Source organism: Wolffia australiana, chromosome 14, assembly GCF_029677425.1.
Source record: "Wolffia australiana isolate 7733 chromosome 14, ASM2967742v1".
Classification (NCBI taxonomy): domain Eukaryota; kingdom Viridiplantae; phylum Streptophyta; class Magnoliopsida; order Alismatales; family Araceae; genus Wolffia; species Wolffia australiana.
This window is the reverse complement of record NC_135848.1, coordinates 11,581,474-11,608,952: the sequence shown is the minus strand read 5'-3', so window position 1 is coordinate 11,608,952 and position 27,479 is coordinate 11,581,474. Positions and strand designations below refer to the sequence as shown.

Here is a 27,479-nt window from a genome sequence, read left to right as displayed (position 1 = left end):
TCTCTCTCTCTCGTCCCACATGGATTAATTATCTGATCCTACCGTCATTAGCCTCTATAAAGGCATGTAATCCTCTCTAATTAATATAGAAAGGAATACAATCATTCTCTCATTTACACATGTGCCTACTTAGGCCGTTTCACATTATACTAAACACAGTAAAAACTATTTAAATACATAGTTTAAATTTTTGGTAAGATATTGGAAAACTCAACTGTCATGACCAATATTTGGTGTTATCGTCCAACCACTCAAACAAAGGTGGACGCCAATATTGAGATGGATATTGATACCAGATATCAGTACTGCCGAAACCGATGTTCAATATTTTCATCCGTTATTCGGATATTGGTATAACCTGATATCAGATTGTCTCCTTCTGTTAGCCGGTTAGTGTATTGTTTTGTTTGAAATGAGTATCCAATCAAAACCTTTTCAGAAAATGCATTGGTCCTGAAACCATTTGCTATATTATTTAGTTAATTAAATTAATTGTATTCATACTTCCGTCATTTCACATTATACTAAACGTAACAAAAACTATTTACATGTATGTAAAATATTTAGTAATTGATACCAGATATTCATACTATAAAAACAAATATCTGATTCCGTATGGATTCTCCCCCTAATAGGGAGCGACACGTCCCGGACGTGACGGGATGGATGACTAACAGTGACGGTCAGGGACCTGATGAGTATTTCATCATGCCCGTGTCCTGTCACACGTCCCAGGTTTTTGAAAAGATCTGTCACATTCCCGTCACTCATCACCGCACGTGTCATCTCCATCAGGTCACCTCACCCGTCTGAGGACCTCCGTCACTGTCACATCACTGTTGCAGATATTTCGTCATCCGTCACAGTCAGGGTCACGACGGATGGCGTCTGCCGTCGCCTACTGACATCCGGTTTAGCGTCCGTCCCGACATCGTCATCTGAAACTGGGCATTAGGACGGATGACGAGTCGTTTTCCGTCTTCGAACTTCGCGTCGCGGTTCAAATAGCAGAAGAGAGTACGAGGGGAGCAATTTCGAACGAGAGATGAAGTTTAGATCAGTATCTCGATGGTACCTTCTCCCGTATCAGCAATTTCCTCGCCGAGTATTCCGTCCCCATCCATTGCAGTTCGTCTCCGGCAGTTTTACTCGTGGTTTTCAGGCGACGCGCTTCTCTGCCAACGACGGTAACCATGGCCGTGAAGGTACGTGTAGTGAACTATGCGGTATTCTTCTCTTTTTATGCTACTACCCATCTTTGATTTCATCTTTGATTTCTCTGATTTGATGATGACACTGAACAAATGCGACAATCAAATGTTCTATGATTGTATTGCTGCTTGGGATTTCGAGTCGTTCTTTGTCACATTGATGTTTATAATCTACACCGGGAGACACTACGGCAATGTCGGGAAAATCTTGATTTTTCGGCGTAAGCAATCCCGGTGTTTAGCTTAGCAACTAGAGACGATATCATCTCAGGTTGACATGACGCAATGATGTTTTCTCGAGGGAGCTTGCTAAGTAGAAAACTTAAAGACCAGACAGAATCCCATCACGAGATTCATATTTTACCAAAACCCGTCGAAATCTGTTGCAAACACACTTGGAAATTGTTGTCACTGCATTATCTCGCATTGGGATCGATTTCCTATTCCAATAAGCTGAGTTTTTCTTCCCTCTTTTCTGCCACCAAAATTTTTTTCCCTTGATGCACCGTCTTGGGGATGCGATCAATGCAGATATATACTCATGCTTTTGATGAATAACACAAAATGTCGGATTGAACGCAGTAGGGTATAGAAGTAGATAGAGACAGATGGAAGAGGAATTTATAAAGAATAGGGAAAGATGAAGAATTTTGTCTGGGAGAGTTCCTAAGCTGGAAGATTTACAATGGTTTCTTAATTAATGATAAATATCTTATCATTATGTGCGTATGATTTATTTGTTGACTAATTTTTTATGTCGGATTTTTCATAAATTTATTGATGCCCGTTTCTTATTCATTCTAATGCCTTTTCAGGTAATTTCTTCATGTTATCGGGGGCAACAGTGGCTACAATACTTATGCTTGGTGCTCTTCATGCCAGACGCCTCTATGAAGACAGGAAGGTGAAAATTTCTTGCACTTTCCTTTTTATTTTTGAATAAAAATCTCAAGATGCTATTGCAAATGTGGTGGCAAGATGTTTTATTCTGTTTAGGTTGTCACGAGGGTGAAAAATCATCTTATGTAAGGGTAGTATTATGAGCCGAATGGGCCCATGTAGAGGAAACAAAAAAAGCAAAAGGGGGTGCAGATTTAGTCTTGCGCGCATCCCGTCTTCTTCAAGCTTGACAAGGTCAAGGCCCGTCCTGTATTCCCACGATAGTGGGCTGACTCATGCCACCGCATATATATATTCAATATTTTAGTCGGGAAAGTGGAGTGTTAAAGTTTCAGATGTGAAGATTCCCAATTATTTTCATTAAACAGATGGATCTGTCTGTATATTTGTTTCGAAATCCTTCTTGTCTCAAAAAACTCTTTTATTTTGCTGCACAATGAAAATTTTCCTTTTAAATTTTATGTTGTTCACTACAGTTTGCTGCAACATGGCAGGTTCAAGTCATGAAGGAACGGGGGATTGAACCTGAGTTTTCACCTGATTTCAAGGTCAGATTTCGCTACCAGCATTAGTATTTGAGAAAGACTAAAAAATCAGGTTTCTTGAAGTCTCATATGAACACCTTCTGTGAAATGTTTTGTCAAACACAGGCTGGTTTCTTGAAGATACTGCCCCTTCGTTCTATCTCTAGGCTGTGGGGTTTCATCTCAGATGTGGTTAGTGGTATTGCAGTTTTTTGTCAAAATATGAATTTTCTTTCTCCATTTTAACAAATTATTTCCTTTAGTATTTTTTAACATGCATCATTCATTCATCCTTCTGTGTCTTGCTTCTTATTCCCCTCTTGTTATTCTGCCAAGGAGAACGCGATATGATTGGAACCACTTTTGAGCTATGTGCAGTGTTTCTCATTAGTTTCATCTCCCCAAGTTTCAGCCTTGTGACCTGGAACCGGTTAACCATGACATACCTTTGTTATCATGATGACAGAAGAATATTATGTTCATATTTTGTTGTCACCTCTTTCGCTTTATCCAAAGGAACATCTTTTACATTGTGATTTAATACTTTCACATTTTGACAACTATATAACTTCAATTCAGTCATCTGAACTTCATTTTGGTGATCTGATTGGTCGCCAGATGTTGATGTTTTCCTCTGAAAATTGCACCTACTTTTTAGTTCTGAGTTACTTCTGTATTGTTGGCTAGTATAATCATAATTCGGGCATCGAGGACTGTGCCTGGGTGAAGTTAAACATTGGTATTTGTTACTGTTGGATTATGATATAATAAAACAGAGAGAGGTGGACTCAGGGAGGACGAGTAGCCTGCTGCCGTGAGATCTAAGAGAATAACTCCAGAAATAGCTTGATTTGCTCATTTTTCATTACATTCTTTCTACCTAAAATAAGCAGAGAGATTTGTATACTTTTGCTTAATACGCCATCCTAAAGACTAAATGGGCATTCTAAACATGTTGTCTTAAAGTTAGAGACTGATAAGAACCTCGATGTAGGTTCATTTCGGGAGCGAAGTAGTGGTCGAGGCAAGGTAGAAGTTCCCAGGGTAGGAGAGTCTAAATGGGAATGGTAGGAGGGGTCGAACAGAGGAGGCAGGGATCGACCAGGGACGAGCTGCCTGATGGCACGATGAAGGGTTGACGATCAGGGGGGGGGGGAATCGTCGAAGACCAGAAGAGAACCAAACGGCAGGGGTAGGGATCAGATTGGAGGGGAGCCGACTGAAGATCCGGTGAGACGATCACGGGAATAGGGGATCGCTGGATGGTCAAGGGGATGGGACCGAGACAGGGGGAATCGAGATAGTGAGCCAAGAGGCCAATCTTACCTGAAGTCTTGATTGCCCTCCTCAAGGGATGGCTACACATATTTATAGGAATAAGGGAAGCAGTCTATCCTAAACATCAGATGACTAAAGAGCCCTTAATGGGGTAAAATGCCTAAGATACCCTTGGGGGTAGAGGATCGTATCAGATACCTCAAGTCTCTGATGCGACACTTTCAAGATTTAAGCCCCAGTGTGTTGCTAGGCTCACTAATTCTTACCCTGTACCAGGGTGAGAATCAGAAGTAGAAATGGGAAAGAATTAGGGTCATATCCTCTCAGACCTGAAGGACTTGTTATCATTTGATGGATCAGTCAGCACGCCCCAGAAGAAAACCTCTACTCACCCTAAAGCTTGAGCATGGCATATTTTTTCGTGCTTTTTAAATTTTCCCTCTTGTCTATCTCCAACAGATCACCCTGAATAGAGAACATTTACTCTCACTACTAGTTCCCATAAGAGCCCTTGGTGCAGGGGAACAGAGATTCATAAAAAGACCTCACACATTTTAATAGAATCCCTAGTCCTAAAACCTACAAAAGAGTTTCAGAAATAAAGGATTAATGGACTGACTTGCTAGCCAGTACCCAGTATAAGGGACCAAAAAATGGGCCTGGAGGAAAAATTACGAGTTTTGATAGAGGGAGCTATGTGACTGGCTGACGATAGCCGGTGCATTTATAGATCAAAATAAATATCTTATTGTTGATACATTTGGTGTGCCATTGGGTTATTTCTAATGAAGAGAGTTTAGGGCAAAATACCACTAGCACATTCTTCACGATAGATACGGATGAATCCCCTTTCACACCTAGGTCCAAGTTGCCCTATTAATATTTAACCCTGGAAGTCTCTATAAGGCTTGTTGATTGGAGACATTGCTGGTTGCCCATATTAGATGTTATTTCTTGTTGTTAGTCTTGTGAATGGGCCACATTTTATAAGTGGCCCATATCATTTGTTTTCTTTAAATTGTTGTATGGGGCTACATTTATAATTCTAGGAATAAGTCACACTATTAAGTGGGGTTCACTGACACTGTTTATTGGCTGGTGTTTAAGCCAGCGTGGATGAATAGAAGTCGTCCTTTTTGGTTTATCCAAACCCCAGCTTTTGGTGTCTTTGTCTGCTGCCACCATTGAGCTGACTTTAGCAAAGCTTTATACATTGGCGCTTATAGGATTATAAAACAATAGAATGGACATACATATAACAGAAAATCAGTATAATCCACTACAGGCTGACGCATACCATTGATCATGAAGTAAATACTATACCATCGAACTTAAAATAAATACCAAGCGCATGCTCCTGGACACATCAGTATTGCGTCCAATATGTTGACAAGGTGTAAAAGATTGCTCGCATCTGCTCTTCGAGTGCTCATTCATCCATGCAATATGGAGCTTGCAGAAGTTCACCAGGATGGATGTGGTTTCCTATGAGGCATGCTGGGGCTCGATTCAGGAAGGTGCGTTCAGGGGCGTATGGAGTAAGGAAGGCCCATTGCGGTGATATGGGCAGTATGGCTGCAATGGAGTTGTGTTTAAGGGAAGGTCTGTCTCAAAGGACATTGTCCCGCATGATTTTTTGAAGAAAAAAATGAGTGGTCATGCAAAATCGGTGACCCTCCCGCTGTGATATATGAATATGAATGATATGGAGACTTTTATCATATACTGGTTTTGTAGACTGAAGGATGGAAGGAGGAACGTATATACTACTAAATTTGGGTTAATTACCTTTCTCAGGTGATCTTCACTCTTTTTTTCCAAAAAAAAAACATTATTGTTGGTAAATGACATCTGGCTAATGACAAATTCTTCAGGAAAACTAGTTCCTCAATACCTCGACTTCTTTCTGGGACTCAGTAGAGGTTGATTATCTGTTAAGCACTAAAGGACGCTACAATGGGAAGCTGAGGTTTGTAAATAAGAACTTCAAATTCGTAACTCAGTTACTTATGGCTTAAATGCCAGTTACAGGAAAAGGGCCCATAAGGATAAAGTCATTAATGGGCCCAGAATAAAGAAAGGACATGGATTCAGTTATCAGGTATGGGCATGGAGAACAAGACGGATGAGTTTGGACAGGCGATCCCTTTTCTGTTCGGAAGGCTTACATGAGGATCTGCCAGGGAAATGAGGACCAATCTGCTATCCATGCATGTCGGACCATTTTGTGCCTACAGGTTCATCTAGAGGTTAAGATCTTTGGATGGCTCTTACTGAACAAGAGACTGGTGGCACACGTCATCCGCAAGAGGATGTATCCTGATACCTTGGCGGCACGCATTTTATGCACAAGTTGCGACGAAGACTGCAATCATTTATTCTTTGCGTGCCCCTTTGCCCGCTCAATCTGGGCCACCCAAGCGCAGCTGCAAGTGAATGTGACGTCAGAGGGGGTCTTTTGGGAGTTCCTAAGGTAAGGGGGCCCTAGGAGGAGGGAGGAGGGAGGAGGGGGGTCGAGCGATGACAATGCTCTAAGCAATATGGCTACACCGCAACGAGGCAATATTTAGGGGGTGTAAGGTGTCCAAGGACGGGCTCACCCACGAGGTTGAGGGCCTCATGGCCTCATGGTTCGCTCATGGAGTAATCAGATAAGGGACGGGTTGGCCATGTAGTGAGGAGAGGTTTAGCTATCATCACATGCAAATTTGGGCGGTTACCGCTTTGTCATGTGGCCGCCTAAAATCACTTTCCAAATAGAAAACCAGTTGTAAGGAAAATAAATAAAACAACATGGGGAAGGATGTCTGTGTTGGACACTATCAATATGGGGGCAAGGGATCGGAGCCCTGTAGCTAAAATGTTGGATAATACTGATTTTCTTGGTGGAATGATCTCGACTTTTTTGGAAGACAAAAGAATCAAGAAGCGACAAAAGAATCAAGAAGCAACAAAAAATAAATAATGTTGATACAATCCTGGATCTAGGCTCGTACCGGAGGGACGGTAGAGGGCGAGGCGAGATAGAAGTTCTGGGGAACGGTCGGGGGAGAGGCCGAGCAGAGGAGAACAGGAATGGTCGGGGGAAGAGGTCGAGCAGAGGGGGGTGGGGATCGGCCGAGGACGAGCGGCCTGAAGATGCGGTGAGGTAGAGACGATCACAAGGACCGGGATCGTAGAGGGAGAGAGGGAGGACAGACCAAGACGTGGAGAGGGGAGACAAGAGTACTTTCTTCTTCTTCTTGGCTGCCCTCCTAAAGGGAAGGCATCCCTATTTAAAGGAAATACATAATTGCCAAATGATTGAAATGCCCCTGTGGGCTAACATGACGAAACTACCCCTAGATAGGTTGAGGATCCTCTCAAGGATCATATCAAATGTATTGTTGGGGACACTAGGAGGCCCTTGTTCCAGATGCACCTTCCAGAAATTTGAGAACTCTATTGTCGTCAAAGAATATTTGACACCCCATTGTGCTGACTGAACTTTACTTGTGTAGTTTTTCTTGAAGCAATCTGATACAGTCTTCTCAGAAATATTCCAATTCAGACGAGAATAAATTAGGAAGGTAGAAACAATATATATAGATCAGAGTTGAAGATACAAGTATACAGACCCCTTCGGGCAAGATCTGACCCACTAGACGATCACTCGTCTCCCAATCTCTTGAGGATTAACTTAAGAGCCTTAGGAATCACTCCTACTTCACCTTGAGTGTTTTTCCTTCCCAATACAATACTTATCTACAACTATTTATACAATCCTAATTTGGGCAGTTATACTGTTGCTTCATTGTCCTCTTCGAACATATCCAAGGGTGGTGTCTGTTGGACACCTCCCCTGGATTCTTCTTCAGGAGATGCCTCAATTGGTTGTGTCTCTTCAGATGCCTCAGTTGGTTGGGTATGCTGTCTTGACGTCCAGGGAGATTCTAATGATATATGTGAGTGGCTGCCATAACTGTTGTAACTGTCATTTTTCATAATCAATATTGATTTATTTCTTCTTTTGCATACTTTAGGACGATTCATATCACAATCCTTCATCTCTCCCAATTAGCAAGTCATTCACATTTCATGTCACACCGGGGAAGCTCTTCTGCTGCCATGTGTTTCATCGCTTGTATTTATTAATAAATTTTTAAAAAAGAGACAGTGTTGGTATTATACAGTCGCAGACAAATTCTGCTGACGAAGTTGTAGAGAAATTCTGGAGAATGGACAAGGGGAAATTGGAAGAAGCTGCCGCACACCCTTTTGCTATGACCGGAAGAAGCACATCTTACAAGTGACAACAGTTGGATCTGCAATAAGGGTGTCTGGATGCCTCAAGCTGGTGTTTAGAACAGGATCCATAGTTAATAGATTCTTTTCGGTGCCTTTGTAGTACATTGCTTCTGCCAATGTTTCTCCTTCACTATTGGCATTTCTTCCCTCATCACTGTTGAATGACATTTATACCCTTCTTGTCTCTCTCTCTCTCTCTTACTCTCTCTATATATATATCTTCTTTCAAGAAACCATAACAAGAAGTTTTTTCGTGTTCCTTCTTTCACATTTTTTTCTTCCTTATCGAAGCTCCTCGTCCCCCACCTCTTTGGAGCTTCTTCATGGTATCAGAGCAATTCGATCCGCCTACACTCGATTGATTGCACGATTTACCGCTGAGAATAGCTCAGCATTGAGCTCGATTCGACGACAGCGTTCAAAGACCGAATTTGCTACTCGATCTATCGCCGCAGAGCTTCTTCATAGACGCTCGATCTGTTCAGCGACGATTGTTCATAGAGCTTCTTCACCGCAGAGCTTCTTCACCAACGATTGTTCAGAGTCACCGAATTTACTACAATCTATCGCCTTCAGATCTATCGCCACAGACGCTCGGCCTGCTACCGACGATTATTCAGAGTCACCGTATTTACTAACGATTGTTCTCCGACGATTTGCAGTTGTTTACCGACTATTGTTCACCAACGATTCGCAGTTGTAAATCGAGCAACTCAGCATCGACTATTGTTCACCCATTCAGAGTCTCCGTCAGATCTATCGCCGCAGAGCTTCTTCACAGACGCTCAACCTGCCACCGAATTACTGACGATTGTTCATCAAAGATTCACAGTTGCTCAGGGGTTCTCATAGTTCGATCTGTTGGCGTTCGCTTCTTCATCACCGACCATGATTCGTTCTTCCAAGGAGGAGCATTCTGTTCTGTTGTCATTCGCAGTTGATAAGTTGCTATCTCCAGATTCTGCCGGCATACTCATCTTGTAGGTGTCGCTGACCTACTGCCGTCGTCGGATCTCCTCCTGGGTACTAGCTCGAGGAGAGTAAACGTTTGTTGATCCCACCCCGTCTATAGTATGGCTTCTACTGACTCCACTACTTCGACTACAGTTTAGCCACCTGGGCTGCCTCTTCACTCATCCGAATTGAGCTCTTGGCACTACTCCTTGCCACGTATGCCTTCTGAGTTTAGATTCACTGGGTTGAATCTTCTTCAATGTCGTCAGTACGTTCAAATTACCTTGAAAGGGAAACTCATGAAGCATCTTGTAGAAGAGCCGCCGTCTCCCACCGCCTCTCACTACGAGCATTGGCTCGATGTTGAAGGTGTAGTTCACAGGTGGCTACTCGACAGTATCAGTCCATCTTATGCAGCTGAATTCTTGTCTCTAAATATGGGACGCCGGTCAAGAATCTCTCTCGAAGCGAAACAATTTGGCCGTTATCTATGAACTTGTGACTCGCTCCACTAACTTGGTTCAGGGCCCACGATCTGTTCGAGCTTATCACTTGGAATTGTCGTCTCTTTGGGCCGAGTTGGACCACTACATGCCACCCGACCCTCACTCAGTCGATCATGGGTATGTTCTTCAACTTCGAGTGTTCAAATTCCTCATGGGGCTGAATCCAGAGTACGAGTCTTTACGCGGGCGACTTCTTCATCGCGAAAAGGTTCCTACCTTGAAGGAAGCTCTTGTGGCCGTTCAGATGGAGGAAACCCGCCTCGGCATATTCCACGCCGAATCTGTCTCAGCGATGGCCATTCAGCAGCCGGGAAACCCACGACCTACATTTGTTTGGGGTGTGTTACCTCATATGCCCTCTCTCACTGTGAAGCCACCTAACATGAACCCCAGGTAACAAAATTGGCAACCACAGGACATGGTGCACATAGTGATTCTTCTCTTTTCTGCAACTATTGCAAGAAAAGAGGTCATTCCAAGGAGACTTGCTGCAAGCTACAGAGAAAAAATGCTCATTAAAACCACTTGGTGACTCATATTCCGTCTCTCGCTGGGCCGTTCATGACTCCTCCTATGTCTCTTCCTGAGACACCACAACCAACTGCTGAAGCCACATCTTCACTAGGAGACCAGCTTCGACGTGATGGAATTGACCAACTCAGACAGCTTCCACAGTCAAAATTGATGGACTCTACTTCCCTCGTTCATCAAGGTAAACATTTCTACTCTTCCACTATGCAATTGATAGTTGACTCCGGTGCCACAGCCCATATGACTCCTATATCCTAATGTTTCCTTACCTACACCCCCTCTCCTAGCTCTCATACAGTTAGCACTGCCTCTGGTGACCTCCTCCCTGTGGCCGATGTGGGGTCTGTCCAAATCTCCTCCCATCTCACCCTCACACATGTTCTTCATGTCCCACATTTCACCTTGAGTCTCCTCTCCCTTCATCACCTCGTTCAAGACCTTGGTCAAGACGTATTTTTTACCCCTAATTCTTGCTTCTATCATGATAAGGTGTCGGGGCAGATGACTACACTTGCTGAGAAACGAGGGGCCCTCTACATCCTTCACCGTTCTACATCCATTTCTCCTTTCGGCCCTGCTCTTGGCGTGACTCACTCCACTGCGGCGCCAGACCCCCTTTGGCTCCTTCACCGTCGCTTGGGACATCGTTCCTTCTCTACTTTGAAATTCATGTTTACTCGTTTGTTTCATGGACGTCCTATGCACGGGTTTGTTTGTGAACCATGCCGGTTAGCTAAACATACTCGGACAACGCATCCTCTTTCTGATCCCTTTCTCGTTCATCTTCTGCTTTCTCCCTCATTCATAGTGATCTATGGGGGCCTGCTCCTGTTCCTAGTACGTCGGGCGCCTGATGGTTAGTGATCTTTATGGATGATTTTACCTGCGTCACATGGGCTTATCTCCTCAAGCAAAAATCAGACCTTTCCCAAACTATAATTTCATTCCATGCTCTTATCCAAAATCAGTTTGCTACCTCCCTCAAACGCTTCCGCTCCGATAATGCCCCTGATGACGTCAACTCCACCATCTCTACCTTCTTCACATCTCACGGCATCGTTCATGAAACATCTTGTCCATGCACACCCCAACAAAATGGTCTTGCAGAATGCAAGTTTCGTCACATCTTTGACACCACTCGTTCTCTTCTTCTTCACATGAACATGCCCAAATATTTCTGGGGTGAGGCTTCTCTCACTGCAGTCCATCTCATCAACTGCCTTCCATTCCGTGTTCTTTCCCATCTTTCCCCTATTGATGCTCTCCATCAGGCCTACACCATGGTTTCCTTGGAAACTAACCTCATTCCACGTGTTTTTGGTTGCGCCTGCTATGTCACTAACCATCATCCTTCTCGGGATAAGCTTGGTGCTAAGGCTCTCCGCTATCTTTGTGGGTTACTCTTCTCATCAAAAGGGCTATAAATGCTATCATCCTTCTACTCATCGCTTCATTGTCATTCTCAGTAAAGACATCACCTTTGACGAGTCCACTCCATTTTATCTTTCTGAATCATCGTCCTCTTCTTTCTCTTCTACTTCAGTTGATGAGTCCCTCGATTTCCTGGTTCCACTTACATCTCCATCATTGTCTCCTCTCCTTGCTTGCCCTCCACCCGTTCTTCCCTCCTTGGCTCCTCCACCAAAATATGATGGGACCACATATCATCGCCGCCCGCGTCCTACTCTGACTGTCTTTGCCCTGCCACCTACACCACCCACTATTGCCCCGAACCCTCCATCTAATGACAACCTTCCCATTGCCCTCCAGAAGGCCCTCCACCCCCCTATACCCTTTGGCCAATTACCTTTCCTCCCATCGCCTCTCCCCGTCTTACTGTGCCCTTCTCACCCGTCTTGATTCCATCGCCATTCCGAAGACTGGCTGAAGCGTTGGCTTCCTCTGAGTGGCGACGTGCTATGGAAGAGGAGTTGGCTGCCTTGGATAAAAATCAGACATGGGATCTTGTCCCTTTACCTTCGGGCAAGCACTCAGTTGGCTGTCGGTGGGTCTATACTGTCAAGCACCAGTCCGATGGCTCCCTCGAACGGTATAAAGCCTGCCTTGTCGCTAAAGGCTATACTCAACAATTTGGTGTTGACTATCTGGAGACGTTTGCCCCGGTTGCAAAAATGAACACTGTTCGTCTCCTTATTGCACTTGTGGCTCATCATGATTGGCCTCTTCAGCAGTTTGACGTCAAGAACGCGTTTCTTCATGGTGATCTCCATGAAGAGGTTTATATGGCCTTGCCTCCCGGCTATGCAGCTCCTTATTTGGCGCTTCCCTTGGTCTGTCGTCTCAAGAAATCCCACTTTGGCTTAAAGCAGTCTCCTCGAGCTTGGTTTGTGTTAAACTGTATTGTACTAACTATGGGCCTAAGGCCGTGTAAATGTAATAGTCTAACCTTAGGGCAAATTAATGGAAAGCTAACTCTCCCTAACTTTAAATTAATGGGCCTGTGCAAGGCCCATTAACTGCCCACTAAGGGCCCATTAAGGGCCCATTAGTGGGGGGCCCTTAGGGCCTCACATATTAGGCCCATTAAGGGCCTAATATGTCTGGGCCTGATTTACATCAGGCCCAGCATCCAACGGCCAGAAATCTGGCCGTTGGAAACTGCTGCCCCTACGGCTATATTTTTTAAAAAATATAGCCGTTGGAAAGGAATATTCCTGTTAGGAAATATTCCTTTCCTACAGCAGTTTTTTTCTTTCTCTCTTTGTTTGTTTCTTGAATAAAAAAGGGCCATGGTGAAGTAATAAGATGATCCTTTTGAAGTGCCCTAATTCTGTCTCTCTCTCTCTCTGCGCACTGTTTCTCTCTCTTATTTCTCTCTCCTCAGTGCTTCACAGTTTGGCCGCTTTACACACTTGATGAAATTATTTGGATACTCCCAGTGCAATGGTGACCATACTCTTTTCTACCGTCATTCCACGTCCGAGGGTGTCACACTACTTGTGTACGAGGATGACATTATTATTACAGGGAATGATTCGCAGGCTGCGGCCAAATTGGCGTCTCACCTTGCTGGGGAATTTGACATTAAACATCTTGGTTTACTTCGATACTTCCCTGGCATTGAGGTGGCATATTCTGCGGCTGGCATTTTCCTTTGCCAACGGAAATATATTGCTGATCTTCTTCAATAACTTGGTAAGGCGGACTCACAACCACTTACTACTACTGTTGAGGTGAAGCATCGGTTATCTCTGGCGGAGCATGAGGAGGCTGTTGATCAAGGAAGGTACCAAAGATTAGTCGGTTAACTGATGTATCTTGTTGAAGATATGGGTCGAAATATTGGGCTTTATATTAATCAGTATCGGGCTCCATTATGCTCCACATCGGGCCCTATTGAGCCCACTATCTACAACTAACGGCTAGTCAAACTAGCCGTTAGCTAGCCATTAGAAAAACTAGCCGTTAGATGGCGATTATAAATCATAGTGTATACGATTGTACTGTGACTGTTGTTTTAGAGTTGAATGAAAATATTGCATTTCTCTTGTTCTCTTGTCTGTTCCGCCAGTTACTCTGATTTGATCCAAGAAGTTAACATATCTCATTCACACTCGCCCTGACATTGCTTATGTCGTGGGCGTGCTAAGTCAATTTATGCATTCTCCGAAGGCGTGTCATATGCATGCGGCCAACCGCGTACTTCGCTATCTAAAAGGTACTGTTGGTCTTGGTCTTCAATCCAAATGTAAAGGTGGTCTCCAACTGGACGTCTATACAGATGCTGATTATGCTGGTTCTCATGTTGATCGTCGGTCAACGACGGGTTATTGTACCTTTCTTGGTGGCTATCTTATTACATGGCGTAGTAAGAAGCAATCTGTCGCCTCTCAATCCAGTGCTGAAATTGAGTTTCGTGCCCTGGTACAAGGTCTCTGCGAGGCATTATGGCTCACTAATCTCCTTACAAAGCTGAAGCTATCGTGTCATCAACCAACTCAAATGTTTTGTGATAATAAGTCGGCTATCAGCATCGCCCACGACCCAGTGCAACACAACCGCACTAAACATGTTGAAGTTGATTGACACTTCATAAAAGAGAAGCTGGAGTCGGGACGTTTTTGCCTCTCATACGTCCCATCTGTCCATCAGCGAGCTGATATTCTCACCAAAGGACTATCTGTCCCACGTTTTCAAGAATTGTGCGGCAAACTGGGAATGGATAACATCCACTCACCAGTTTGAGGGGGACTGTTGAGTGACATTTATACCCTTCTTGTCTCTCTCTCTCTCTTACTCTCTATATATGTATCTTCTTTCAAGAAACCATAACAAGAAGTTTTTTCGTGTTTCTTTTTTCTCATTTTTTTCTTCCTTATCGAAGCTCCTCGTCCCCCACCTCTTTGGAGCTTCTTCACTTCCGTCATCAACAGAATTCTTCTTGCTTATTCATGAGTTTCTTCTCCATCTTCAGTGTTTCTTCCTCTACTGTATCTTCGCGACACATTGCTGTCAGTGGGATTCTTTCTTCTTCTGTCAGAGTTTCTCAAACAATCCCCACATTGACACTTGATGTAACATCCTTCAATGTTTCACAGAACTGTGGGACGGAACCTCCCTTGATTGGGGAGAAGTTGGTTATAGCATGGCAGCCGGGGATGTGTGCATAGTGTTGGGTGTGGTAGCAATGGTCACAATGATGGTTCCTGCAGTGGGCAGAACTGCAGGCACAGATACAGGAAGCAGGGCGATGGCATTGGTGGTGGAGGGCATGGCAGAAACTTTGGGTGTAGCAGATGCAAATATGGAGGCAGCCATTGGATTCTGAAGTTCATTCTATTGATGATCGCTTCCCGCCAAGATTTGTGCCTCTGTCAAATCTTCAATCGCATGCTGTTTTCTGCTTCCAGTTAGGGACCTCTGGAATTCCTGATCAAATCCTGTTTCTCTAAAGAAAGTTTCTCTAGACTGCATCAACACATTTTTTCATCCTTCTCCATTCCTTGCAAAATGGCTCCCTTTTTCCTGCATATCCTTTGCCAGCACTCTTCTGCTTATTTCATTTCATCGTGCCACGATCAAGGCTCTGATACCATTGATGCTGTCCTATCCAGGATGTATCTGAATAGTAGGAGATGTGAGAGAAGTGAGAAGAGAGTGAAAGAGAAGAAAGAAAGTAAAATGGTTGATAATCCCCCACTCCTCCATGATTAGGGTTATTTATACCTTCTAACTCTGGTTGACTATTAAACCCTTCCCCACCCCAATTGGCTTGTATCAATTTATTTCATCCTACGGCAACTATTCTTTACTGCCAACGTCTCCCTCTGGTTGGGTGTCTTCTGTTAATAATCCTTTTGCAGTGTCCGCTTTTCACCTGCAAGTGTTGATCTAAGTTGAAGGGTTTATCACTTTTCAAATAAAATAAATGGAAGGGTCTATCTTTTCTGTTATTTCCTATCTTCTTTCCTCAAGAGTTGTATCACCTTCAATCTTTGAATTATTAATCCATTCATGATCTTGGAATGGAATTTTCCCTCTCCCTTGGCGGTTCCTGCCCATATAAAAATGTGAGGATATTTTATGATAGTTGTGTTGGAATTGTGCTCCGCTCTAGAGAGCTGTGCCATTAGGGTTAGGATAAAAGAAAAGAAAAACCATACTCAGTAATTCATTGATGCTGGTATTTAACCAGCATACAAGCAGCCGTACCAGGCCTGACATTACGAGGTCGGGCTGACTCAGACTTACTAAAAAAGGAATGGTATAACTTGAGAAGGCCACTTATAAGTCGTGGCCCACTGATAGAAGACAAGAAGAAGGTCTAACAAGTTGTGATTAGCTTTATCTCATTTCATGGTCTACCCTACCCTCAGGGTGAGGTGATTACCTCCAAAACTGTGCTCTATTCACATGTTCTCTCTCATTTCTTCTTCATAGCTCCTTCACCTAATGACTTCAACACTATAGTTTTTTTCTGCTACTGCAAGGGTTTCACCAAGACCATCCTTGTACAGGCAATTTTTCGTTTATTTTAATGATTTTAGACTTGAACTTGATGGAATAAAAGAGCTATTCACCACTTTTCAATGGAGATAATGATACACAATGCCTCTTCTCCAAGAAGTACCCAAGAAAGAAAACAAAAAGTCACCAATAAGATGACCACATGCTGAGTAATATAGCTCATGTGAGAAGGATATAAATAAACAGAACAGGGAGGGAGAAGGCATCACTTTTGGTCTTTTGCAAGATTCGGTTGCAAGTTGCAATCCTAAGCTGGGGGAGCGCGATCGGGCCTGTGATTCCAGAAGGGGGAGATATCTACTCGAGATCGCCATAATCTGTTCCGCGTTCTCATCTTTGATTCCATCTTCCTCTCATTCCTCTTCTACATTGTTCACGATACAATCTACCAATTTTGTTGGGCATCTATCGCCATCCTTGGTTATTTGGCTGGTTTGGTATATTTTGGTCCATATCTTCTATAAAGATTTCTCAGATTGGTATCAGATAACGAGTGCAAAAAAAATTTACATGAGAATAACATGAAAAGTAAAGATTTGTAATTGATTTTATGCTTCGAACACATTGATCTGATGAATAGATTAATTGCTCAGTTAATTATTTTTCTCAATGAGACTTTCTTATGCAAATTGCTTCTTTGCTGTCTAAAACTTGGCGTTTCATCAGTAGCTGTGTTATAGTTCTTTATCCGAGGAGTCCCTCCTGACCTTTAATTTTTCGATTATCTATCAGGAAATTCCCACCTTGCTTCGCCCAGTTGTCTTCAGAGCCTGGGCACGTGCATTTCATTGTAGTGAGTGTTACAATGTCTTCAATATTTGGTGCCACTTAATTATCTTCAGTGTACTATTGTTGTCTTCTAGTTCCCCCTGATCAGCTGTTAAAACACCTTGGAAATCATAGTTTTTTCCTCAAAACAGTTGTCGCTGTGTCATGTTTCATTATTTGTGGTTGGATGTCGGAGATCCTTTTTGTTTAGTCTAACAAAGTTTAAATTTTCCTCTCTGATATCAGATGAGTTTTTCGAAATTGTGTTGTCTTATGTAAATGTTGACGTTTGTCAGTTAAACCCATAGAAAAGAGAAACCCAATGGCCTGAACCTTGGTGCAAATATTTATTTGGGATTTCTTTTGAAATGAAACAATGACAAAGACCTATCTGGGGAGATAGAGGAAAAAGGAGTGACTCACACATACCACTTGAAGTAAAATGTGAGAGAAAGGAATGGGGGGGGGTGATACGAACCTGCTGGTTCGTATCGGTGAGAAGACGAGAAGGGAGAGAGAAGGCGCTGGGATGGTCGTCGGCCTGCTGGGATGGACTACGGCAGGTGGGGCAGGCGGAGTGGACGTCGCCTACGAGAGGGGTCCAGCGGAATGGACGTCGCCGGAGGAAGCCAAACACATTCTTGTTATACTTCTTGGCTGCCCTCCTCAAGGGAGGGCTGTTCTATTTAAAGAGATTACAAAAGGTCCAAATGACTTAAATGCCCCTATTGGGCTAAATGAAGAAAGAAACCTAGATACTTCGGGGTCGTATCAGGGGGGAATCCCGGCCTATAAATAGCAGACAAGGGGAATTGAGGCCCAAACTTGGAGATTCTCCTGCTCTAGAGGAAGGCGAGGTCTATCCGAATCTTCATTCTCTCATTAATCTTCTACCTTCCCTTTTTGCCATTCTTGAATACAGCTGGTAACTGAACCTGGTGTTCGGACATTGCCTGAAAACTTCATTGAAGATCTTTCATTCAGTTTGGTGATTTCTGTGGATTTTCCTCGATTTTCCCTTTGTGGATATATCAGTCACCTCCATTCAGGATCGACCTCATGAATAACGAGTGATGGTTCATCACTTAAACCTGTCGGAACAAGAAATCCTATGTCATGAATCCTGAATGCAAATACTTAGACATGAAATAACGAACTGTTGCTGTGCATTGCATGAATCACGGTATTGAACTACCAAATTGTTAGGTCACATTGGAAGTGATGAACCCTTCTGATAGGGCCCATAGCTAAAGAAGGATTAAACAATATGAATAGATGTTAACCTCCAAGTAACCTTAATGATCATCATCCATGACTTTTCCTTGTGATCTGGAGTTTTTGGTTATTTACTTCTAATTCAGATTTGATTCAGCTGTCTGTTGATATGATTATTATCGTTTCTGTATTTTTTCTCTCTCTTGTTAGCCCATTAGGGCTTCCTATAAAACCCTGTAATCTCTTTCATTTCTTAATCAAGAAGTAGTGTTTTCTTGTTCACATGGTATCAGAGCCATAACCCTAACCCTAATCTGGGTTTCCTGGGCTTGACCTTGCGCTCCGATCTCTGGCGATTCTCACGTCCCCCTGATCTCGCGCTCCGGTCCATCGCCGTCCGCCGTATCCTGCATCTGGGGTTGCGTGCAGCAGTTCGCCGCGCGCCATCTTCCGTCGCTCGCTGCGAGCAGTCGCCCGCTGCGAGCAGTCGCCCGCTGCGAGCAGTCGCCCGCCGCGAGCAGCCGCCCGCCGCGAGCAGCCGCCCGCCACGAGCAGCCGCCCGCCGTGAGCAGCCGCCCGCCGCAGCAGCCGCCAGCCGCGCGCAGCCGCCGCGTGCGCGCAGCCGCCGCGCGCGCAGCCTCCTGGCGCGCGCAGCAACCAGCCGCACGCGGCCGCTCGCCGCGCGCAGCCGCCCGGTGCGCGCAGCAGCCAGCCACGCGCAGCCGCGTGCCGCGCGCAGCAGTCAGCCGCGCCGTGTATCTGCCTGCTTCGGCCGCGTCATCCACCGCGCCGTGTATCTGCCTCAGTCGAGCCATCAGCTCTTGCCGATCCCACTGCTCGGTGCAGCACCTTCTGACCGTGGTCTACTCTGATTGAGTCTCCGGATCCTACAATGACGAATCCGGTTGCTGCTGATTCGCCAGAAGCCCAGACCTCTACTGTTACGCCAGACTCGACGCCGGTATCGACGCCACATGCATCTGCAGTGCCTCTTGAGTCCGGGAATTGGTCGTCCTCCCCTGGACCATTCTCTCTGCCTAGGATGCCTCCGGATGGCATGTTTACTGGATTTAATCTTCTGCAATGGTGCCAGTACGTCCAGATCACTTTAAAGCGGCGTCTCATGCGCCATCTTCTAGAAGACGGACCTCCCCGGACCGATCTCAAGTATTATGACTGGCTGGACATTGAGGGGGTGGTTCATCGCTGGCTCTTGGACAGTATTTCACCCAATGTTAAGGGTGAATTCCTGTCTCTAGAGTCGGCTCGGGCGGTCTGGGAAGCGGCACTCGAGAGCCACTCCAAGAAGCACAACATTGCGACTCTGTACGAATTGGTGCATCTGTCCGCCAACCTGCGTCAAGTGGACCGGTCTATCATGGAGTACAGTACGGAGCTCATTTCGTTGTGGAATGAGATTGACCACTACATGCCGCCAGACCCTCATTCGGTGGACCGCAAATATACTCTTCAACTTCGGGTTTTCCAGTTTCTTATGGGACTGAACCCGGAATATGAAGCGATGCACGGCTCAGCTTATACATCGGGAGACTGGTCTTACCTTCAAGGATGCACTCCGCAGTGTGAGGGTTGAAGAATCTCGCTTTCAGCAGACCCAGAACTCGGCTTCGGCACTTGTAGCACAGTCCTCTTCGTCTGCGCGCCCATCGACGACTACACCACCCGGCACTTTGCCACGTAGTCCGACTGCTCGGACCGAGGAGTCTCCTAAGGGTGATCCTTCGCTCTTTTGCAACTACTGCAAGAAGCGAGGTCACTCCAAAGAGACGTGCTACAAGCTTCAACGGAAACGCATGCAACAGAGCAATCTTGCTACTGTCGCACCGTCTGTGAGTCACGTGCCTACTCCGGGTCAAGTACCGCTGCCGTATTGTCTTCTCCCGACAAGTGCCTCGCCCGCCAGTTTTACTCCGGAGGAAATGGAACGTCTACGCCGATTGCTTGATCCTCCAGTCGTGGGCTCATGCTCCTTGGCCCACGCAGGTATGTCCACCGTTCTTCCTACATCTCCATTCCCTTCCGGAAACCCTTCTTCATTTTCCGCTTGGCTTCTTGATTCCGGTGCTACCGCTCACATGACACCTAATCCCCGATCCTTAGTGACTTATGAACCCGTCTCTGGATCTTCCAAAGTCAAGACTGCTTCCGGAGATCTTCTCACCATGGCAGGAATTGGTCGTGTGGCCCTCTCCTCTTCAATAACTCTACCTAAAGTCCTTCATGTTCCCCGTCTTACCCATCATCTTCTCTCCTTATCTCGCCTTGTTCGCGATTTGAACCAAGATCTTACATTCTCTTCTACTTCATGTTGTTATCGTGATAAGGTGTCGGGGAAGCCGATTTCCATTGCTGAGGAGCATGAGGGGCTCTATCTTCTTCGGCCTCCTTCGACCTCTCTTGCTGTTGCTGCTGTCGCCGTTTCCCTTTCGGCCTCTCACGAGCGTTTGTGGCTTCTCCATCGACGTCTCGGCCATCCTTCCTTCGTCACTCTTTATCTTCTATTTCCCAAACTCTTTCAAGGTCATTCTGTGGACCGGTTTGTTTGTGACGCTTGTCGAATGGCAAAACATCATCGTACTACGTATCCTCTCTCGTCCTCTCATTCATCGATTCCCTTCTCTCTTATTCACACCGACGTGGGGGGACCATCCCCAGTTCATAGCACTTCCGGCACTCGGTGGTTATGCATTTTCATTGATGACGCTACTCGATTCACTTGGGCGTATTTCTTAAAGAATAAATCGGAGATATCTCGTGTTATTCCCCAATTCTATTCTCTTATTCAAACCCAATTTTCTACATCCATTAGTCGCTTCCGCTCCGACAATGCTAAAGACTACGTCAACTCCACGTTGAGCACCTTCTTCCAAGAAAAAGGCGTTATCCATGAAACCTCCTGCCCATATACCCCCCAACAAAATGGTGTTGCAGAAAGAAAATTCCGTCACATCTTTGACATGACCCGGAGCCTTCTCTTCCACATGCATGTGCCTAAATATTTCTGGGGTGAAGCCGTCTCCACTGCAATCCATCTCCTCAATCGCCTCCCATCTCGAGTGCTTGACTATTCCACTCCAATTGATCGTCTTCAGCATTCTTTTCCAAACCTCTCTCTCCGAACCAATCTCACCCCTCGTGTTTTCGGATGTGTCTGTTATGCGCCTAACCATCAACTTGGTCGTGATAAGCTCGACCCTCGTGCCTTCAAGTGTGTGTTCGTTGGATACTCTTCCACCCAAAAAGGTTATATCTGTTATCATCCACTCTCTCGTCGTTTTATCGTCACCAAGGATGCCACCTTTGATGAACTTCTTCCATATTACTCTCCTTCTCCTCCAATTCTACCACCTTCTTCACCTCAACCCGATCCACTTGAATTTCTCATTCTTCCTCCACCCTCTACCTCGTCACCAGTCCCTAGCCCTTCCTCGTTTACTCCTCCAACCGCGTCTCCTCTCGTGGTTCCTATAGAGACCGTGTTCCCCAGTTCTCCACCAGCCCCCGTGTCCGAACCTTCTATGGAGATTCCTCCTGCTCCTACTGCTGATTTCTCCACTCCTGCCGAACCTTCTTCAGTCCCACCGCTTCCTATACGCCGCTGCCCGCCTGAAAAGCGTTACGGTATCACCCTTGCTCGTCGCAAGCCTCGGGTTGCCCCTTCTCCAGTCGTCCCTCCTCCCTCCTCCTCCACACCTCCAGAAAACTCCTCATTAGCCATGTTGTCTTCCCCTCTTCCTTCTCCCCTCTATCCCTTAGAAGCCTCTACCTCCTCTCATCGTCTCTCCTCATCCTATCATGCCCTTCTTACCTCCCTTGATGCCATCTCCCTTCCGAAGACGGTGGACATTGCCCTCTCATTTCCGCATTGGCGTCAGGCTATGGAGGAGCTCCACGCCCTTGCTCTAAATGAGACATGGGATCTTGTTCCACTACCGCCGGGCAAGCATTTGGTGGGTAGTCGTTGGGTTTATGCTGTGAAGCACAATTCCGACGGCTCTATTGAGAGACACAAAGCACGTGTTGTGGCGCAAGGGTTCACACAAAAGCATGGCATTGATTATCAGGAAACGTTTGCTCCTGTCGCCAAGATGAATACTGTCCGGATTCTCTTGGCTCTTGCTGCAGATCGTAGCTGGCTTTTGCAGCAATATGATGTTAAAAATGCTTTTCTGCATGGTGATTTGACTGAGGAGATCTACATGGCACTACCTCCTGGCTATACTTCCTTAGTGCCGTTGACTCCAAAGTCAGTTGTCTGTCGCCTGAAGAAAGCTTTATATGGCTTGAAGCAATCTCCTCGTGCGTGGTTTGGCCGTTTCACAATGGCCATGAAGCACCGGGGCTACTGCCAGTGTAATGGAGATCATACCCTCTTCTACCGCCATTCCACGTCAGGGGGAGTCGCTATTCTTCTTGTGTACGTGGATGACATTATTATCACGGGTGATGATACGGAGACCATTACTCAGCTGGCTATGTATCTCTCGTCTGAGTTTGCTATTCGCCACCTTGGCCCGTTGAGGTATTTTCTTGGCATCGAGGTGGCCTATTCTTCAGGCGGGATCTTCATTTGTCAGAGAAAATATACGGTGGATCTTCTCTGTGAGCTTGGAAAGGAGGACTCCAAGCCTATTTCGACACCGATTGATGCGAATCATCGACTTGGTGCCGATGCGGATGATGAGCTTGCTGAGCCTGGACCATATAGAAGACTTGTGGGCAAACTGATTTATCTCACCCACACTCGTCCGGACATTGCATATTCAGTGGGTGTTCTGAGTCAGTTTATGCAGACTCCTTGCAGGAGCCATCTCTATGCTGCTCATCGTCTCCTCCGTTTTCTGAAGGGCACCATTGGCCGTGGACTATTCTTTCGTCGCCATACCGGCCTGCGTCTTGAAGTCTACACCGACGCCGATTATGCCGGTTCTGTGGTTGATCGTCGGTCCACATCTGGGTATTGCACCTTCTTGGGCGGCAATCTGATTACTTGGAGGAGCAAGAAGCAGAAGGTGGTCTCCCGATCGAGTGCTGAAGCGGAGTTCCGTGCCCTTGCGCATGGTCTGTGTGAAGCACTTTGGATTACCCAGCTTCTTCGTGAGCTACGGTGTTCAGTTATCTCCCCTGTCCAGCTGTTCTGCGACAACAAATCGGCGATTAGCATTGCTCATGACCCCGTTCAGCATGATCGTACAAAGCACATTGAGATCGATCGCCATTTCATCAAAGAGAAGCTTGAATCGGGAGATTTTTGCACGCTATATGTTCAGTCCGCTGAACAACTTGCAGATATCTTCACCAAAGGGCTTCATGCCCCTAGGTTTGAGGAGCTCTGTTCCAAGCTGGGTGTGGAAAACATCCACGCTCCAGCTTGAGGGGGAGTGTTGATATGATTATTATAGTTTCTGTATTTTTTCTCTCTCTTGTTAGCCCATTAAGGGCCCTATCTCTAGTCAGCCCATTAGGGCTTCCTATAAAACCCTGTAATCTCTTTCATTTCTTAATCAAGAAGTAGTGTTTTCTTGTTCACACTGTCAAAATTCCAAATCTTGGTAACTGCAATATTCTACATTACTCTAGTGCTAATGGTTCACTGTGAATCCATTCAACTGCAGATCTGGATGAAACGTCTTTTCCTCTGGATGAATATAAATCTCTGCAGGAATTTTTTGGTCGTTCATTGAAGGAAGGTTCCCGGCCAATCGACGGGGATCCACATTGTCTGGTAACTGGTAACCGCTAAGTTTGAGATTTTTTTTTTATCTTTTACCTTCATTCACAATTTAAAGTATATTTTTTTTACTTATAGTGTGCTTTGATTGCTCTTCAATAGATCAGTCCCGTAGATGGTACAGTGCTTAAGTTTGGCGAACTCAGGGAATCGGCAGCTATGATTGAGCAAGTGAAGGGCTTTTCATATTCTGCTACTTCTCTCCTTGGAGCAAGTCCATTTCTTCTGGAGGATCCCGACAAGGATGTTGAAGATACGAAGTACTGTGAAGTAACGAGTTCAATGAAAGAGTGGGGGGGAAGGTCATGGTGGAGAATCTCTTTTGCCTCACCAAAAGTGCGCCTCCCAAAGACTAAACGGTATACTTGATTTTCCCACTCATTAATTGTCAAAAGATGGACTTTCTATAGATATCATTGATTCTATATTCCCCCATATTTTAATTGTTGGGCGAATGCTCTTGTAGCATCTTGTTTGATGTTGTGACTGTTATTGGGCCTCAGTCAGGTGCTGCTGTACGTCTATTTAAGGCCTTTCTCTTGTTTATTAAGGAGATGTGTTTTCCATTTTTATTCAAGAAAGCCAATGACGGTTTTTCTCCCTACAGCATTATAATATTTTCTGCCATTAACACTAATTAACATTATATTTATAACAAGAGATTTTCATAGGATAAGCTTCTGCCTGAAAAGGTGTTTGATATTGCCAGGTTGAATAATTCATGTATCATTGCTTTTGGTTTCCCTGAAGACTTGTTCTCGCGCCCATTGTGCTCTGCCTCAGGAAATTAAGTGGCTTGGATACAACTGGATGATGTCTATTTAGACCTGATAAACTGTCTGCTGGCATAAGACTTTACTTTTGTTGTCTATAATAGTACGTGGATTTTGTTACTGCTAAGAGTTTTGATCAGTTGCCAAATGATACGTTCTCCTGTCGGGGACAGATCGATGATCAAAATGTAATTCCAAATTCAACGAGACAAGTTCAATGAGACAAAGTTCAAGAGTTCCAATGTAGCGTCAGCACTAGAAGAGAGGGGGAAGGAGACGAAGGGTAGAAGAAATTCCCTGGGTGGAAAGGAAGGAAAGGGGAATGACGAGGAGCTTGGAGATTGTTCGCCGGGAAGCAGCCGTGGGCTCGGCCGGAGAGGGAGGATGCCAACCTGCAAGCGAGGAGAGGGAAAGGTCACGACCAAGACGAGAGGGAAGATATGGCGAGAGAAAGGGGGAAAGGCTTACTGTGTGATTTCCTGCCCAAACTGCCTCGATAGAGACCTTTAAGTAAGAGATGTGCGCTGGGCCTGTGCTTGCGTAATGGGCACTGATTGGGCCTTCCTCCAAACATATACTTGCTGCTGGATCATATCACTCAATAAAAGGAAATGTAACACTAGGAGAATAATAAATCTAGGAGGGTTATAGCTCAAGATGCTTTCTTAGTTCTTAGTTATGCTTGTGGGACTCAGCAGTTTCTACTCGTAGACTAATCTTCCGATAATCTTTCCGAGCCTTTGGCGTGCCTGCTGTTTATTTGTATTTATTGCTTTAAATTTCCCGTTTCTCCTATTGATGTAAGTTGATAATCAATGCATATAGGACTCATATGTTCCTTGACCGAGTTGTACAATGCTGGCAGACCTATCAAGGGCATATTTTACTGTGTCTTATATCTGGCGCCTGGTGATTATCATCGTGTGCACTCTCCGGTTGATTGGTGTATTTCTGTTCGGCGTCATTTTTCAGGTTTTACTTTGAAACTGTGCTGACCAATTTCATTTCATCATGATTAAATCCTTCATTTCTTGTTATTTTCTTTTTGTAAACAGGTCATTTATTTCCTGTTAATGAGCGCGCTACCCGAACAATTAGAAACCTCCATGTGGAGAATGAAAGGGTAACGCCAATTTTTTATTCTGAATTTCTGGACGAACTTTCAAAATTGTTCATATATCCTTTTCCATTTGATTAATTAAATTAATTAAGACCAAAGCCCAATAAAATTTCTGTATCCTCGTCCTTTTGGAGGGATTTATTTCTATAGTGTGCTTTATTTATATGGTCCATGCACTTTATGAAGGTTGTTCTTGAAGGTCAATGGGACGGAGGCTTTTTGTCCATGGCAATAATTGGTGCGACTAATGTCGGATCAATAAAGGTTAGGTAACCTTTTTTTTCTTTATTTTGAATGAAAAATGGGTTTTCACTGCATTAGTTAAGTAATGCGACCACTCAAAAGCTATCCTTAAACTGGTTAAAATTAATTTTGATATTAATTCAGTTTTTATTTTATTTTCTGGGTAGTTGTTCATAGAACCAGAGTTGGCGACAAACCGGCCAAAGCAAAGAATCTTGCAAACTGAACCGCCAGATGTACGCGTCTATGGACCTAATGATGTGAAGCTGCGCAAGGGGGACGAAGTAGGGTTTCCAGTTGGGGAGATTGATAAAAAATATAACAGACGGGGTTCTTTCTTTTGATCTTAAGTGCTCTTATTGTTGTTTTACCATTCTCAGGTTGCAGTATTCAACATGGGATCCACTGTTGTTCTTGTGTTCCAAGCTCCGGTCTCTGGCTCTACAGAGGCAGAAGCATCTTTGGAAGATTTTAAGTTTGCCATCCGAAGAGGTGACAGAATTAGAGTTGGAGAAGCAATTGGAAGATGGGCGGGCTCAGAGCCTGGGGAACTCTCAAAATAGATGCCGCCCTTTGTTGATTTTGGGAGAGCTTTATGGTAATCTGATCCGTGAGACGAACCACTAAATTTTCTTGATATATTTTTTGAAATATGTACACGACTGTTTTATTGTTACTAAGGTGTGCTTTATTCTGCACTGTTCTAAAAGAAAGCTTCGATTTTTTCAATTATTTTTGTAAGATGCACATCCCGGCTTACTGTTAAACGGGCTTGTTATATGTATTTGACAATGCTCTGGTTTAATACATACGGTGAAATTTTCATAATTTTTAACCCGGCTTGCTCTAGCTTTCAATGACCGTTACTTATTTTTTGAAAGAAAAAAGGAAAGATCGCACTGAATCAACGATCAACTCGATAATGATGATCATTACTATGCCCGATTGAAAAGAAAAAAAGGATAGTTTAACAAAAAATTCTTTGAATACACTTTTTGGAAACCTGGCGTGTCCAATGATCTTATTCATGCGGGCTGAAACAGCTGATTTTTGTCATGGTAACCTCCAAAATTTGCTGAGTTTTCTTTTTATTTTCTTCTTTACCCCTGAGAAACCTTCTCAACCTTCTGCTGTACTTCACTTGTGTTGAGAGACTTCTTTTTTTGGTTTTATTTAAAATATTATTATCTTTGTCTTCCTCTGAATTGTGTCGGTTCATGTTGGGTACCATGTAAAAGCTCACAAAGGAATCGTTTGAAGATTTTTTGAATATTTTCTGACTTAACTGAACTTTACGTCGTACTTATAAAACTAAATGAACTTGGCGCAATTCGTATCTCAACTTTATGATATACTTATAAAAATAATTGAACTTGACGCTATTCGTAATCAACGCTATGTTAGACTTATAAAAACATACATAAATATA

The 27,479-nt window shown here is 44.5% G+C and overlaps 1 protein-coding gene across 1 annotated transcript; it reads left to right on the top strand.

The window, feature by feature from the left end:
- The first annotated feature begins 1,013 nt into the window (after window positions 1-1,013).
- PSD1 (phosphatidylserine decarboxylase 1) lies at window positions 1,014-26,885 on the top strand. The gene is made up of 12 exons (XM_078586561.1): window positions 1,014-1,205; window positions 2,027-2,115; window positions 2,606-2,659; window positions 2,762-2,827; window positions 16,912-16,972; window positions 23,799-23,908; window positions 24,017-24,273; window positions 25,553-25,659; window positions 25,743-25,810; window positions 25,994-26,071; window positions 26,218-26,334; window positions 26,431-26,885. Exons 1-12 carry the CDS (start codon window positions 1,046-1,048, stop codon window positions 26,611-26,613), a joined length of 1,350 nt encoding a protein of 449 aa, XP_078442687.1. The 5' UTR covers window positions 1,014-1,045; the 3' UTR covers window positions 26,614-26,885.
- Window positions 26,886-27,479: the final 594 nt, after the last annotated feature.

Coding starts and splice junctions, on each gene's coding strand:
- PSD1 (XM_078586561.1), top strand. CDS start 1,046: ATGAAGTTTAGATCAGTATCTCGATGGTACCTTCTCCCGTATCAGCAA. Junction 25,660..25,742: donor TGTTCGGCGTCATTTTTCAG/GTTTTACTTTGA, acceptor TTTTGTAAACAG/GTCATTTATTTCCTGTTAAT. Junction 25,811..25,993: donor TCCATGTGGAGAATGAAAGG/GTAACGCCAATT, acceptor CACTTTATGAAG/GTTGTTCTTGAAGGTCAATG.